Consider the following 13328-nt stretch of genomic DNA (forward strand, 5'->3'; position numbering starts at 1 on the left):
TGAAAAACCAAAACTCTTGGCTGGTCATACCGCTTTATCTTAAACCTTTATTTTTAGCTAGGCGGTGATGGTGCATACCTTCAATCCCAGGGGAGGCAAGGGGACGTTTTGAGTTTGAGAATTCCATGACAGCCGAAGCTAAACAGAAACTCAAAAAAAAAAAAAAAAAAAAAGCCCTATACCTTTTTCTTTTTAAGACGGTATATTTAGTCCCAAGTGTCTTGAGTTCACTATGTAGGTCAAGCTGGCCTCAATTGGTCAGGGATCCCGATAGGGTGAGGACTGGGGGTTCCAGGTAAACCCTATTTTCTAGTTATGGGGAGGTGACAGGAATGAGGATGGGGTAGGGTTTGGGGAGCCGGGTGAACACCAGGATCTGCTTAGTACCCTGGGAATGGGGGCAGAGTGAGGTTGCAGTGAGTGGTCTGATTCAGAGCTGGAAATGAAACCAGAGGATTGACTTGAAGGAGAGGTGAAGATCTGCATTTTGCCCTCTGGCCTATAGGATAAGACTCGGGGTTGGTTTTGAAGAAGCTAGGGAAGCAGTTAGCTTCCCTGCTTCCCTGGCTGGAGTGGTCAGGGTTCCCATGGAGTCCACGCTGGAGTTGGAGACTGTCATAAAGCACTGATTGTGGGGGAGAGAAGTCAGAAGGTGAAGATGTGTGATCCACTGGAGATGGGGCCGGGGTTGGAGAGGAAGGGAGGCTACAGCAGGTGGTCTGTTACAGAGCTAGGGAGGAGTTGGATTTGGAGGAATGGAGGGAGAGGAAGATCTGCAGGTAGCCTACCCATTTCCCTGATCTGAATGGTCTGCAGGTTACCATGGAGTGCCTACAGGTGTTCATTTTACTGTTTGTGTCAACAGAACTTGAAATCACAGTATGCTTCAGAGTTTACTTTTAGGTGTATAAGCCACAGGTTGATGTTGGGTGTGTTCCTTGATTTCTATCTTAGTGATACAGGGTTAGTATCTCAACTAGGAACTCCCCAGCTGCTTTGACTGGATGGCCAGGGAGCTTTAGGGAATTTGCCTGCCCCTTCAAGTGCCCCATCACACCTGGGTCATGGTGACCTGAACTACATACATTCCTCATGCTTAAACTCACCTTACTGATTTTAGCTATCTCCCCAGCCAGCCCATGTTTTTAGATCCTTTTTCCATTTACTTGTATGTTACGTATGCATGTGGGTAGAGGTCAGAGGACAACATACAGGAATCTGTTCTTTGCTTTCACCATATGGATTCCTTGTATCAAATCCAAGTTTTCGGATTTGAAGGCAGGTACCCTTGCCCAGTGAGCCATCTTGCTGGCCTATGGTCTTTTTGGAAACAGGGTCTCATTGTGTTGCCTTGGCTGGCCCGGGAATCCCTGTGTAGATCAGGCTGGACTCAAAACTCACAAAAATCTGCCTGCCTCTGCGCCTAGTGCTGGGATCAAAGGCATGTGCTACCAGGTCTAACTGGGAGTGTTTTGGGTTTGGCACCTATTTTTTAAGACTTTCTATATTCCCTTAATTTCTTACAGAACACAGGACCTGACCTTTCCTATAGGGAAGGAAGTGTTGCATCCCAGTATTGTTGGAGCCTATTATTTTTATTTGGACCAAAAGAGATAACTAGTTGCCAATAGGTACTCATCTGCCTCCTTGGTCCTTCCACCTCAACATCCTGAGCACTGCTACAGCAAGCCTTTAGTTTTGTTGTATATGGCTGTGATGCTCGTGATTGAATTCCAGAGTTGTGTACATTCTATACCAGAGCTGTTGTGGCGGTTTGAATAAAAATGGCCCCATAAGCTCATATTTGAGGAGTGTTTAGTCACCAGGGATTGGTACTTTTTGAAAAGATTAGGATTAGGAGGTGTGGCTTTGGAGGAAATGTGTGACTGGGAGTGGCCTTTGAGGATTCAAAAGCCCATGCTAGGGCTGTTGTCTCTCCTGCCTGCAGATCAGGATGTGCTACTCCTCCAGCACCATGTCTGTGTGTGCTGCTATGCTGATAATGGGTTAACCTCTGTAAGCAAACAAGGCTTTCTTTTATAAGAGTTGCTATGGTTACAGCAAACAAACAGTGACTAAGACAGTCCTGCTTTACAGTAATTCAAATCATTTCTACTCATCTTCCACACACGTTACATCCTGATTCTGGCAACGAGTCCTGGAAGATAGCCAGGACAAGTGTCATTCACATTTCTAAAAGCAGCACGAACGGCTGAGAGAAGTTTGTAACTTGCTGAAGGTGCAATACTGAATAGAATTTTGTGACTTTTTTTTTTTAATTCTATTGCTACTTCTTAGTATATTATACTGATAGCTGAAAGGTCACCACAAAGCTCAATTTATATGGTTCTCCTAGTGAGGCTAGATGAATTTAAACCCTCTCCCTGCATCAACTGGCCAGTCTGCCGAGGCAAACATTCTCCTGTATGACTTGGTATCCTCTATCCTAAATAACCTGAGTTTATAAAAAACAACCTTAGAAAACACCAAGACTCTAAATACTCCAGTAAAGAGGTTTTCTGTTTTGTTTTACAATACTTCAATTAAAACCTTCCACAAAAGTCCAAACCACAGAAAATCCTAATGGTACATGTTACCAAATCATAATTGGGTAGCTTCTGTTTCTTCCTATGGTGATGACCGCTTCTACACGGAGACTTTGATTCTAAAGTCTGTGGCAGCTCTGGATCTTATTTTAGGTTTGGTAAAGCAAAGAAGACAAAACTTAAGAGTTCAAGTTTTTGGAAGGTGTGGCTAATGCACTGTCCTCTTCTGAGTCTGTTGGCCATGAGACCTGGATATGGTAGGGCTTCAGCTCTTCAGGAGGCAAAGAATCTGGGGCATTGCTCATGAGGTCATGTCCTCGGTAGGATTTGGGGAAGGCTATGACATCTCTGATGCTTGGGGCTCCAGTGACAAGACACAGCAGTCTGTCTAACCCTGTGATATAAAACAAAGTTAGATGAGAAATGCAGAGAACTTAACTTTGAGAATAACTTGTTTTTTTTTTTCTACTATCTCTTTTTGGAGACAGGGTTTCACTATGCAGCCCTGACTGTCTTGGAACTTGCTCTGTAGCCCAGGCTGGCTCCAAACTCACAGAGATCTGCCGGCCTCTGTCTCCTGAGTGCTGGGATCAAAGGCATGTGCCATCACCTCCTGGTGAGACAGGATTTCACATAATCTAGGCTGGCCTGGGAGCTCTCATATTTTTGTTATTTTTATTGTGTTGTCTGTGTATGAGTGCAGGTACCCACAGAGGCCAGAGGTGCTCCCCAGCACTGGAATTATAAGGAATTGCGAGCTGCCTGATGTGGGTGTTGGAATTCAAATTCAGGCCATATTTGATGCACATGAGAAAGACTGACAGCATGCACAGGCTTGGACAGGCTCGAGCCGGAGGGCAGTGGACATGAGCTACCCCCCTAAATAAGAAATTAATCCATTGCAAAGGAAAAATTAGTTGTCTCCAATTGAATCCCACCGGGTATATTAACCACACTAAATGGCAGGCCCTATGTCCAGCAGTAGATGGTCAACACAAAAGGAAACCAATGAATGCTATTTTTGTAGACTTTTTGTCTCATTGCTTTGTTTGAGCATTCTTTATCTTACTGATTTTTTGCTTGTATATTGTGGTTTCTGATTTTGTGGGTTTTTCTATTTTGGTTTTTCGAGACAGGGTTTTTCCGTGTAGCTTTGGTGCCTGTCCTGGATCTCGCTCTGTAGACCAGGATGGCCTCGAACTCAGAGATCCACCTGGCTCTGCCTCCCAAGTGCTGGGATTCAAGGTATGCGCCACTGCTGCCCAGCTTGCCTGTTCTCTTTCTAAAGAGAGAACAAAAGGAAAGGAAGGAAGGAAGAGGCCAGGAGGTGGTGGTGCAGGCCTTTGATCCCAGCACTTAAGAGGCAGAGGCAGGTGATCTCTGAGTTCAAGGGTAGCCTGGTCTACATAGTGATTTCCAGGGCTACACAGAGAAACCCTGTCTCAACAGACTAAAGAAATAAGGGTAGGTGGGTGGAGAGGTGGGAAGGATCTGGGAGGAGCTGGGGGCTGCCTGCATGTATATCTGTGTGAGGGTGTCAAATCTCCTGGAGGTGGACTTATAGACAGTTGTGAGCTGCCATGTGGGACTGGGAATTGAACCCAGATCATCACAGTCAAAAGAATGACACATGGTGAATAATGCCTTGGGGAACTGTGAGGGAGGCTTCAGGAAAAGGCAGAGGGCCATTTACCTCGGTTGTTCTCTGGATTGTTCTTAGATGTGATTTCATCCTCCTGTGTTAACATTTACACTCAATTTATAAGACATGTTTATTCCTGTTGGATGTCAGAACACAGCTATAGGACCCAGTCTGGGGAGAGGACATGCTGAGTGCTGTCCTCAGTGGACCTGAATCTGGACATGGCTTCTGTCTTGCTTTCTTGCTTTCCCAGATACAGTCTATAGTACATACCAGGCAATTGTGTTGAAATTGGTCTGTCCTGAAAAAGTTCTGAGAAAGGGCTGCTCTGTTAATAGTATGTGCTTTACATGTTTTTCGGAACTCCAACCAATCTTCCTTGGGTCATTGCTTTCTTTGTTTCATTCATGTATAAAAGTACTCTGAAACTGAATAAAATTGTCTACAGCATTAGACTGTTGTTTACCCCATTCTTTAAAGTTCTCAAATCCCAGGTTTTACAGTCAGATCTGGATAGGTCAATGAAAAGCTAACACTAGCCCCTAATTTTTTTTTCTCCAATTAAAAAAAACCAAAAAACACCAAACCAAATTCAGGTCCTCTGCAAGAATAGTAAGCACTTTTTTGTTGTTGTGTTGTTTTTAAGGGTGTGTGTGTGGGTCACACTGTAGTCTTGGCTGACCTGGAACTGGCTATGTTGACCAAATTTGCCTTGAATTCATAGAAATCTGCCTGCCTCTGCCTCCCAATTGTGTTCGCTCTGTATGTGTGTGTGTGTGAGTGAGTGTGCCATCACACCTGACAGTAAAATAAAAATGTAATGTGTTCATAGATTGCACAAGGCTCTGGGTTCAATCTCACCTCTCATAAATTACTAAAATAAAAAGAGACTCACATGGAACTCTTGGACTCAGCCCATCCCAATTCCTTCCCCTTAAACTGAGAGTCTAAATTTGAGACAGTGTCATGGAATAGAATTTAGTGTATAAAAAGGCAAATTGTTTACCTAAGGCAATTCCTCCATGAGGGGGTGCCCCATAGTCTAAAGCTTGGAGCAGATGGGAAAGCAATTTCACATCTTCCTGAAATACAAAATACATTTTATTTAAATATATACTGAACGAAAGAAAGTCTTTTGTCACAGACTAAAATAAATAGTAAGGGAAATGAAGTTCAGTTTAAAAATGACACAACTAGGGAGACTGTATTGGGAGATGTTAAAAAACAACAAACACAACTTTAGGAGGGGTAAAGTTCAATGGAGTAGAACAAGTCCCTCCCCTGTACTCCAGCACCCTGGAGAAGACAGGAAGATAGTGAGTGCCAGCCTGGCCTGAGCTCCAAGTCTTAACACAGAAAACTAACCCACCCACGGAAAGCCCATCTGTCTCTGCCTCGTAATGTTACCATTCACTGGAAATGACATTTTAGGAGCTTGGTCTCAAGAGCCATCCTTCAGTTCTGTACTACCTGAGATGGTTTCTGTAGCTGAAGCCTGACTCATATTTGCAACTCTACCTCAGCCTCTAGAAAGCTGAGATTTCAGGCTTGGTGCCACCTCTGTGCTTTGTGACTTGGCTAGTACCTCCCTCAGTTTTTCATCTTTAAAATGAGCATAATGAGGATATCCACTCACAGAAATTATTGTGAAGGTTAAATAATATATCAATGTATATATGCTACTTTTGTGTTCTGTTTTGCTTTTGAGTCAGGATCTTGCTATATAGTCCAGGATGGCCTGGAACTTAAGACAACCCTCATATTTCAACCTTCTAAGTGTTGGAAATAAATGCACGAGCCACCACATTTGGCTGTATTATTATGTAGCCCCTAGCACATAGTAAGTATGGTGGTTTGAATGAAAATGGCCCTATTAGGGCTCATAGGGACTGGCACTATTGGGAGTTGTGGTTTTGTTGGAGTAGATGTAGCCTTGTGCAGGAAGTGCTTGGTGGCGGGCTTTGGCGTCTAAGATGCTCAAGCCACACCCAGTGTAAGCAGTCTCTTCCTGCTGCCTGCCAATCCAGATATAGAACTCTCAGCTCCTTCTCCAGCACCATGTCTACCTGCATGCCACCATGCTTCCTGCCATGGATTAAACCTCTGAAACAGTAAGTCAGCCCCAGTTAAATGTTTTCCTTTGTAAGACCTGCTGTGGTTATGGTATCTCTTCACAGCAATAGAAACCCTAAGAGAATAAGCATTAATAAGCAAATATCATTTGCTCTTCCCAGTCCCTACATTAAACACAAAGAAAAGCTGACATCTAGTAAACTTTCCTTTTTAAACAAATGTTTTATAAAACAAATACGTGGGCAAAAGTAAGGCAAGGTTAGAAGGCATTTGTTACCTTTAGTAACGTTGCCAGGATGTACCTCTGTAGCTGTGCATCATGAATTCGGATAGAACCACCTCCTATCTCATTGCCATTTAAAACCAAGTCATAGTGTTGGCCACGAACCTACAAGATTCACAGAATCTTCATGTTAGAGAAAATTCCTGGCTTTCAATTTTATAGGACCAAGACATTGTACTTAAACACAATTTATTAAGAGTAGGTTCAGTTTTTTTCCTTGGTTCTCCTAAGTGAATCTTGAAGTTCTTTGTATCTATTTAGATATTTCCTTTTTATTTGAAAGAATAAAATAAAAGATCAATACCTTTTCAGGCTCAGTATAGAGGAGGTGAATGTCACTGGGTTGAGGAGCAGTGAATGGGTGGTGGGCTGACTCCAGCTCTGTGGGACTCTCTTCCTTAGTAAGGAAGAGTGGGAAGTCCACCACCCAAAGGAAAGAGAACAGTGCTGGGTCACGGAGTACCACTCCTCTCATTTCCAAAAGGTCCGCACACTGCAGTCGTAACTTTCCTAACAAAGAGCACTGTAAACAAAGACACAAACATCAAGTTAGCTTCTTGTCAAGCGTGGGCAGCAGAGGATTCAAGCTAAGTTTTGAAGGCCAGGCTCTAGTAAAAGATTGGCCAATTAGTAGATGAGACACTCTTTCTCAGGAGACAAAGATATGAGGATGATCTGAATGCCACATGGATAAGAACACACGACCCTCAGCCTGAGCTGACTGTGTGAGCATCTCATGCCACAGGGACCAGGAACCAAGCTCTGAGCCTGTTCGTCTGCTTACTAATTTCTCCACATCTCATCATAAGTAAATGGGGATAAAATACCTACTCCAACAATGAAGTGATCCCATTATTTATTGAGGTGAGGTATTGCTTTGTTTCCCAGGCTGGGAACTACTGATCTCAATCATGGTTCAACATCCTGAGAAGCTGGTACCACAAGTGCACAGAATAAGATTTGTAAAGTTAAGTGAGACAAGGTACATAAGATAAAGAACCCAACAAAATATGGGGGACAGTTTCATTCATTCTATCTTTTTTTCTCAGTTCCTGAAGGGCTAAGGTGAGGATTTGATGAATGTCTGACATGCACTTAAAAGTCAGAAAATGTTAGCTATGATTAGAGGTAGCATGAGTTAGATGTTGATATAACACTGAATTCTGAGGGCTGGGAGGCTGCTCGGTAAAATGCTTGTCATGGAAACATAGCACCTGAGCCTGGATCCTCAGCACCCATGTAAAAGGCAGATATCTGTGACAGTAGCACTTGTAGGGTAGAGACAAGTAGATCCCTGGAACTCTGAACAGCCAGTCTAGCTAATCAGAACTCCAGGTTCAGTAAGAAACATTATCTCAGAACCTAAGGTAGAGATTGAGGAAGAATATTCAATATTAACCTCTAGCCTTCACACAGGCACTCACGTGTGCACACGCATATACACACATACCACACACTCATCACACACACACACAAAATGTGAATTTGGGAAGGAGTTAATGGTTTAGATCTGATTACTTTCTAGCTGTGTTACAATAAGAAAACTGTTAACCTCTACACCTCTACGTGGTCTCAGATATGTGGCCTAGGTGGCTTTTTCTCCTGCCAAGGCCTCCTGAATGCTGGAATTACAGGTGTGAGCTAGCATGCCCAGTTCTACAAGTTTTAATATTCATGTTTCTCTTGTCATGTTTTGTATATTTTATAAGGACCTTTCCAACTACATCCACTCTCCTATCTATTCCCTGACAAAAAGTGATTTTGTTAGTACATGGCTGCCCTTACCATCTGTGACTGAAACATAGTCCTGCCTTGACTATATATAGCAGTTGAGAGATATCAGCCCAGCAGCCCTCCCCCTCCAGTGGACTGAATTGTCCCTCCATAGTTATAGGAATACACTGTGTACAAAAGTTTGTAATTACCAATTTCTTTTTGCAAACCTTCAAAATGTTTTTTCATAGTTGTATTGATTTCCTAGTAAGAGCCAGATCTGATGTGTCTAATGCCAATGAAGTTGATAACTAATGAAAAGACTCCAGTTTTAAATTTTCACTGTGTGTGAGAGAGAATGGGAGAGTTGGGGTCAGAGACAGAGAGAGGAGATGGATGACTTTTGGAAGTCAGTTCTCTCTTACCATGTGGTTCCCAGTGACTGAACTCAGGCTATTAGACTCGGCAGCAAGTGCCTTTACCCATGCGACCACCTCGCTACCCCAAGACTCCAATTTTGGTTTGCTTTTAGTTTTACTATGTAGTCTAGGCTGATCTCAAACTTGAGGTCTCCTGCTTTCCACACTACCATGCACGGAATGGCTCTAGTTATTATACAGTGTCTTATAAAGTACTGAAAGACATTCACATAACACCTTATGCAGAGCAGCCCTGCTTTATGAGACAAACAGTCCATTTTAAATATGTAAATAAACATGGGGAAGAGGCAGCCTTTTGCACACACCCATGTGCTGAGCCAATTTTACTTACTGCTTTCTCGTGTTCCCCAGCAGTCAGGAGCACCATGTCTTCCTCCTGGATCTCCATCAATCTGGTTAATTCCAATCTTTCCTCTTCCATTATGAATTTAGCAAATGGTGAACTCCAGTTCCTCTTGGCATTCAGGAATATAGGCAGGACTTCCTTGATAAAGAAAAGGCTTACTGATTTTTTTAAAAAGTGAGATGGATTTGTTTTCTCACAGAACAAAGATTTCTTGTTCCAAGCAGAAGGCAATTTACATGATACCATCTCTTTTCCATCATGAACCCCTTCAAAGCAATACAAACTAAAAAATTTTAAAGTTAGGCCTGGGGTGCAGGCCTGTAAGCCCAGCTACTCGGGAGACTGCAACAGGAGGCATGCCTGAGCTACAGAGTAAGTCAAGGCCAGCCTAGGCAACTCAGTGAGACCCTGTCTAAAAAAAGGAAAAATAACAGGACAGCAGATGATATGACTGATCTTTTTTTTTTTTTTTTGGTTTTTCGAGACAGGGTTTCTCTGTGTAGCTTTGCGCCTCTCCTGGAACTCACTTGGTAGCCCAGGCTGGCCTCGAACTCACAGAGATCCGCCTGGCTCTGCCTCCCGAGTGCTGGGATTAAAGGCGTTCGCCACCACCGCCCGGCGATATGATTGATCTTAGTGGTAGAGCACTCGCCTACTTGGCAGAGGCCTTCGAAGTTTCTGTGATTTTTTTTTCCTTTCACTTTTGGCAGATTGCAAGTGAATGGAGTAAGAATGACAGAGGGAGGGCCAGTGAGATAACTCAAGTGTGTGACCTCTGCATGTATCCCCACCCCCATCATGCACACACACATACACACAATAACAAGTAGATACATTTTAAAGAATTTAATAATTGTTGCTGTGGGATGTTCTGTATGGCAAATGTGTTGCTAATTAGTCAATAAATAAAACACTGATTGGCCATTGGCTAGGCAGGAAGTGTAGGCGGGACAAGGAGGAGAATAAAGCTGGGAAGTGGAAGGCTGAGTCAGAGAGACACTGCCAGCTGCCAAGATGAGAAACAGCATGTGAAGATGCTGGTAAGCCACAAGCCATGTGGCAAGGTATAGGTTTATAGAAATGGATTAATTTAAGCTATAAGAACAGTTAGCAAGAAGCCTGCCACGGCCACACAGTTTGTAACCAATATAAGTCTCTGTGTTTACTTGGTTGGGTCTGAGCTGCTGTGGGACTGGTGGGTGACAGAGATTTGTCCTGACTGTGGGTCAGGCAGGAAAACTCTAGCTACAAATTGTAAACATGTGCACGACGTTTCGCTTGTCTTTGTTTGCAGCAGGGTCTTGCTACCTAGTCCAGGCCGATCTGAACTCACGGCTGTGCTTTAGCTTCCTAAATACTGGGGACACGTGTGTGCCACCATGCCCAGTCTGAAAGAATACGTCTAGAGAGAAAAAGAGAAAGAAAGGATGGCTTTTAAATTGTACTTTATCAATAGTTTTGCATAGTCTTTTACTTTCTAAAAATTTGCCTTGATCCATTTTGGAAATTCCTTCTCTCCTTCCTTTCTCCCTGCACTGATGATTGAGCCTAAGGCCTTGTACTTGCTAAGGAAGCACTCCCCAAGAGTACCAACCCAAGTCAGTCTCAGTCTCTCTCTTTAAAAGTTTGAGACAGGATCTCATTATGTTACCAAGGTGGCCTTAACTCAGATATTCCTTGAATTTATAACCTTCCTGCCTCAGCAATCTGCCCAGGAGTTTCATTCTTATTGAAATCTCTTTATCCCTCTTTGAGCTTGAGCTAGGAGGCAAGTGAGGCAAGTAGTCCATTTAAAAAGGAATTTTTTTGTTTTGTTTTGTTTTTGTTTTTTCGAGACAGGGTTTCTCTGTGTAGCTTTGCGCCTTTCCTGGAACTCACTTGGTAGCCCAGGCTGGCCTCGAACTCACAGAGATCTGCCTGGCTCTGCCTCCCGAGTGCTGGGATTAAAGGCGTGCGCCACCACCACCCAGCTAAAAAGGAATTTGAGAGCCAGTGTGATGGTGCATACCTATGACCACAATACTCAAGATGACGGCTGGATGATCAAGAGTTCAAGGAAGCCTTGGGTACATGAGACCCTGCCTTAAAAAAGCAAAATAACAAAAAATCAAAAGGAACTTTAATATTAATTGCTTTGTACCATAACTTATTTGAGCATCCTTATATGTTCATTCTGATCCTGTTATAAATGATACTGTGATGAGCATAAAATCTCATTATATCTAGGATACTTTCCTTAAAGTATATCATAGAAAACTGCGGACAGTAAGAGTATGACTCATTTTCTTTTCTAGTTTGTGTTTTGTGAGACAGAATCTGAAGCAATCGAAACTGCCTTTGAACTCCTACCCACCCACCTCCACACAAGTGCTGAGATTACAGGAATGTGTCATCATGCCCAGCTGCCATGACTCTGGTTCCAAAAAGGCCAAGGCAGTTTACATGTCCAGTGAAGTAAGAATTCCCTGCTCCTGCTCCTCATTCTAATGGCACCATCCTCTAAGCCCAGAACATAAAATGTGTTGGTCAAAGGTGTACTCATAATTTTTAAAAAGGACACAGGGAGAAGAAGCAGTAGGCTTCTTCACCCTTGTCATGCTAATGTCAAACCTCGACCACCTAGGAAATTCATTTATTTAATTTTTTCAAAAATAGTTTATTGCCGGGCTGGAGAGATGGCTCAGTGGTTAAGAGCACTGACTGCTCTTCCAGAGGTCCTGAGTTCAATTCCCAGCAACCACATGGTGGCTCACAACCATCTGTAATGAGATCTGGCGCCCTCTTCTGGCCTGCAGGTGTACATGCAGGCACAATATGTATATATAACAAAAATAGTTTATTTATTTGTATTTTATGTACATTGGTGTTTTGCCTGGCAGTCCCATTAATTAAATTTATTTAATTTTTAAAACTGGATTAAAATACTTTTGTGTATGTTAAAAGAATATGGTTTAATTTTCAGTATGACAGTAATTTCAATTGTTGTCTGGAGAGATGGCTCAGTGGTTAAGAGCACTGGCTATTCTTCCAGAAGACCCAGGTTCAATTCCCAGCACCCACATGGCAGCTCACAACTATCTGTAACTCCTGTTCTGGGGGATCTGACACCCTCACACAGACACATGCAGGCAAAACACCAATGTACATAAAATACAAATAAAGTAAATTATAAGAAAAATTCAATTGTCTATCTAAATTGAAGTCTTTCAGTAAAAATAGATGTACAGCAAAAACATGATCTGAAATAATGACTCTCAAACCTAAGAGCTCAGCAGTTAAGGGCACCAATTGCTCTTTCAGAGGATCTGGGTTCAGTTCCCAGCACCCACATGGTGGCTCACAACCATCTGTAACTCCAGTTCTAAGGGATTCAGAGCCCTCTCTAGGTCCACAGGTAGCAGGCATGCACTTGGTGCACATACATACATGAAGGCAAAACACACACACAACAAAAATAAATCTAAAAAACCAAACCAAAACTAGAGACCCGCAATTGTTAGTGGAATGCAGATTCCCACAAAATGCTGTCCCTTACCTGACTGAAATGGTGGGCTGCAAACTCTTTGATGAATTCAATGTCTTGCTTTCTTAAGTACTTCTGATGAAAGAAAATCAAAGTAAACTCATCAATATGACAGTCAGCTTTATGAACAGGTTCACAATGTCAAGTAAGATATAAGCACATCTGTTGGTGTCTTCCCATCACAAGAGTGGGATTTAACAAAAACTATTTCTTCTTCAAAATGACGCACGTTTTAATGCTTGCTTCATCTTTCACAGGATCATTATTTCCCAATTGCACAGGTCTCACTGCAGACTGCTGTGCCTGTCACCAGTAGCCTGTCATGCAATGTGCAGGACAAGTACAAAGGGGAGTTCTACAACTTTCAGATCGAGAGGATCCAGATTTTGATGATTTCTGGTTCCTTTAAATACATCTGAATTTCTTTTCTTTTTTTTTTTGAGATAGGGTCTCATTCTGTAACTGAGGCTTGCCTGCAACTGATTATATAGACTAGGGAAGCCTCAAACTCATAAAGAGCTGCCAGCTCTTAACTCCTGATTAAAGGCATATCCATGTCCAGCACGACCAAGGTTTTTAAAATTTTTATTAATTTTTATGTGCACTGGTATTTTGTACATGTAAGGGTGTTGGGTCCTCTGGAACTGTAGTTACAGACAGTTGTGAGCTGCCATGTGGGTGCTGGGAATTGAGCCTGGATTCTCAAGAAGAACAGTCAGTGTTCTTAACTGCTGAGCCATGTCTCCAGCCCCAAGATTGAGT

At 42.7% G+C, this 13328-nt stretch overlaps 1 protein-coding gene across 1 annotated transcript in view; it reads right to left on the reverse strand.

Moving 5' to 3' along the window:
* Positions 1-2502: 2502 nt before the first annotated feature.
* The window catches only part of Dars2 (aspartyl-tRNA synthetase 2, mitochondrial), a 30169-nt gene continuing 19343 nt past the window's right edge, over positions 2503-13328 (reverse strand). Inside the window, exons 12-17 of the mRNA XM_052737364.1 lie at positions 12579-12641; positions 9029-9181; positions 6849-7067; positions 6539-6649; positions 5195-5270; positions 2503-2940 (exon numbers count right to left, since the gene is read on the reverse strand). Of these exons, the coding sequence (XP_052593324.1) occupies positions 2726-2940; positions 5195-5270; positions 6539-6649; positions 6849-7067; positions 9029-9181; positions 12579-12641 (837 nt within the window). The 3' untranslated portion in view covers positions 2503-2725. The remainder of the gene's footprint in view (positions 2941-5194; positions 5271-6538; positions 6650-6848; positions 7068-9028; positions 9182-12578; positions 12642-13328) is intronic.

This window comes from Peromyscus californicus, unplaced genomic scaffold, assembly GCF_007827085.1.
Source record: "Peromyscus californicus insignis strain IS unplaced genomic scaffold, ASM782708v3 Scaffold_14__1_contigs__length_90479793_seg_2, whole genome shotgun sequence".
Taxonomy (NCBI): domain Eukaryota; kingdom Metazoa; phylum Chordata; class Mammalia; order Rodentia; family Cricetidae; genus Peromyscus; species Peromyscus californicus.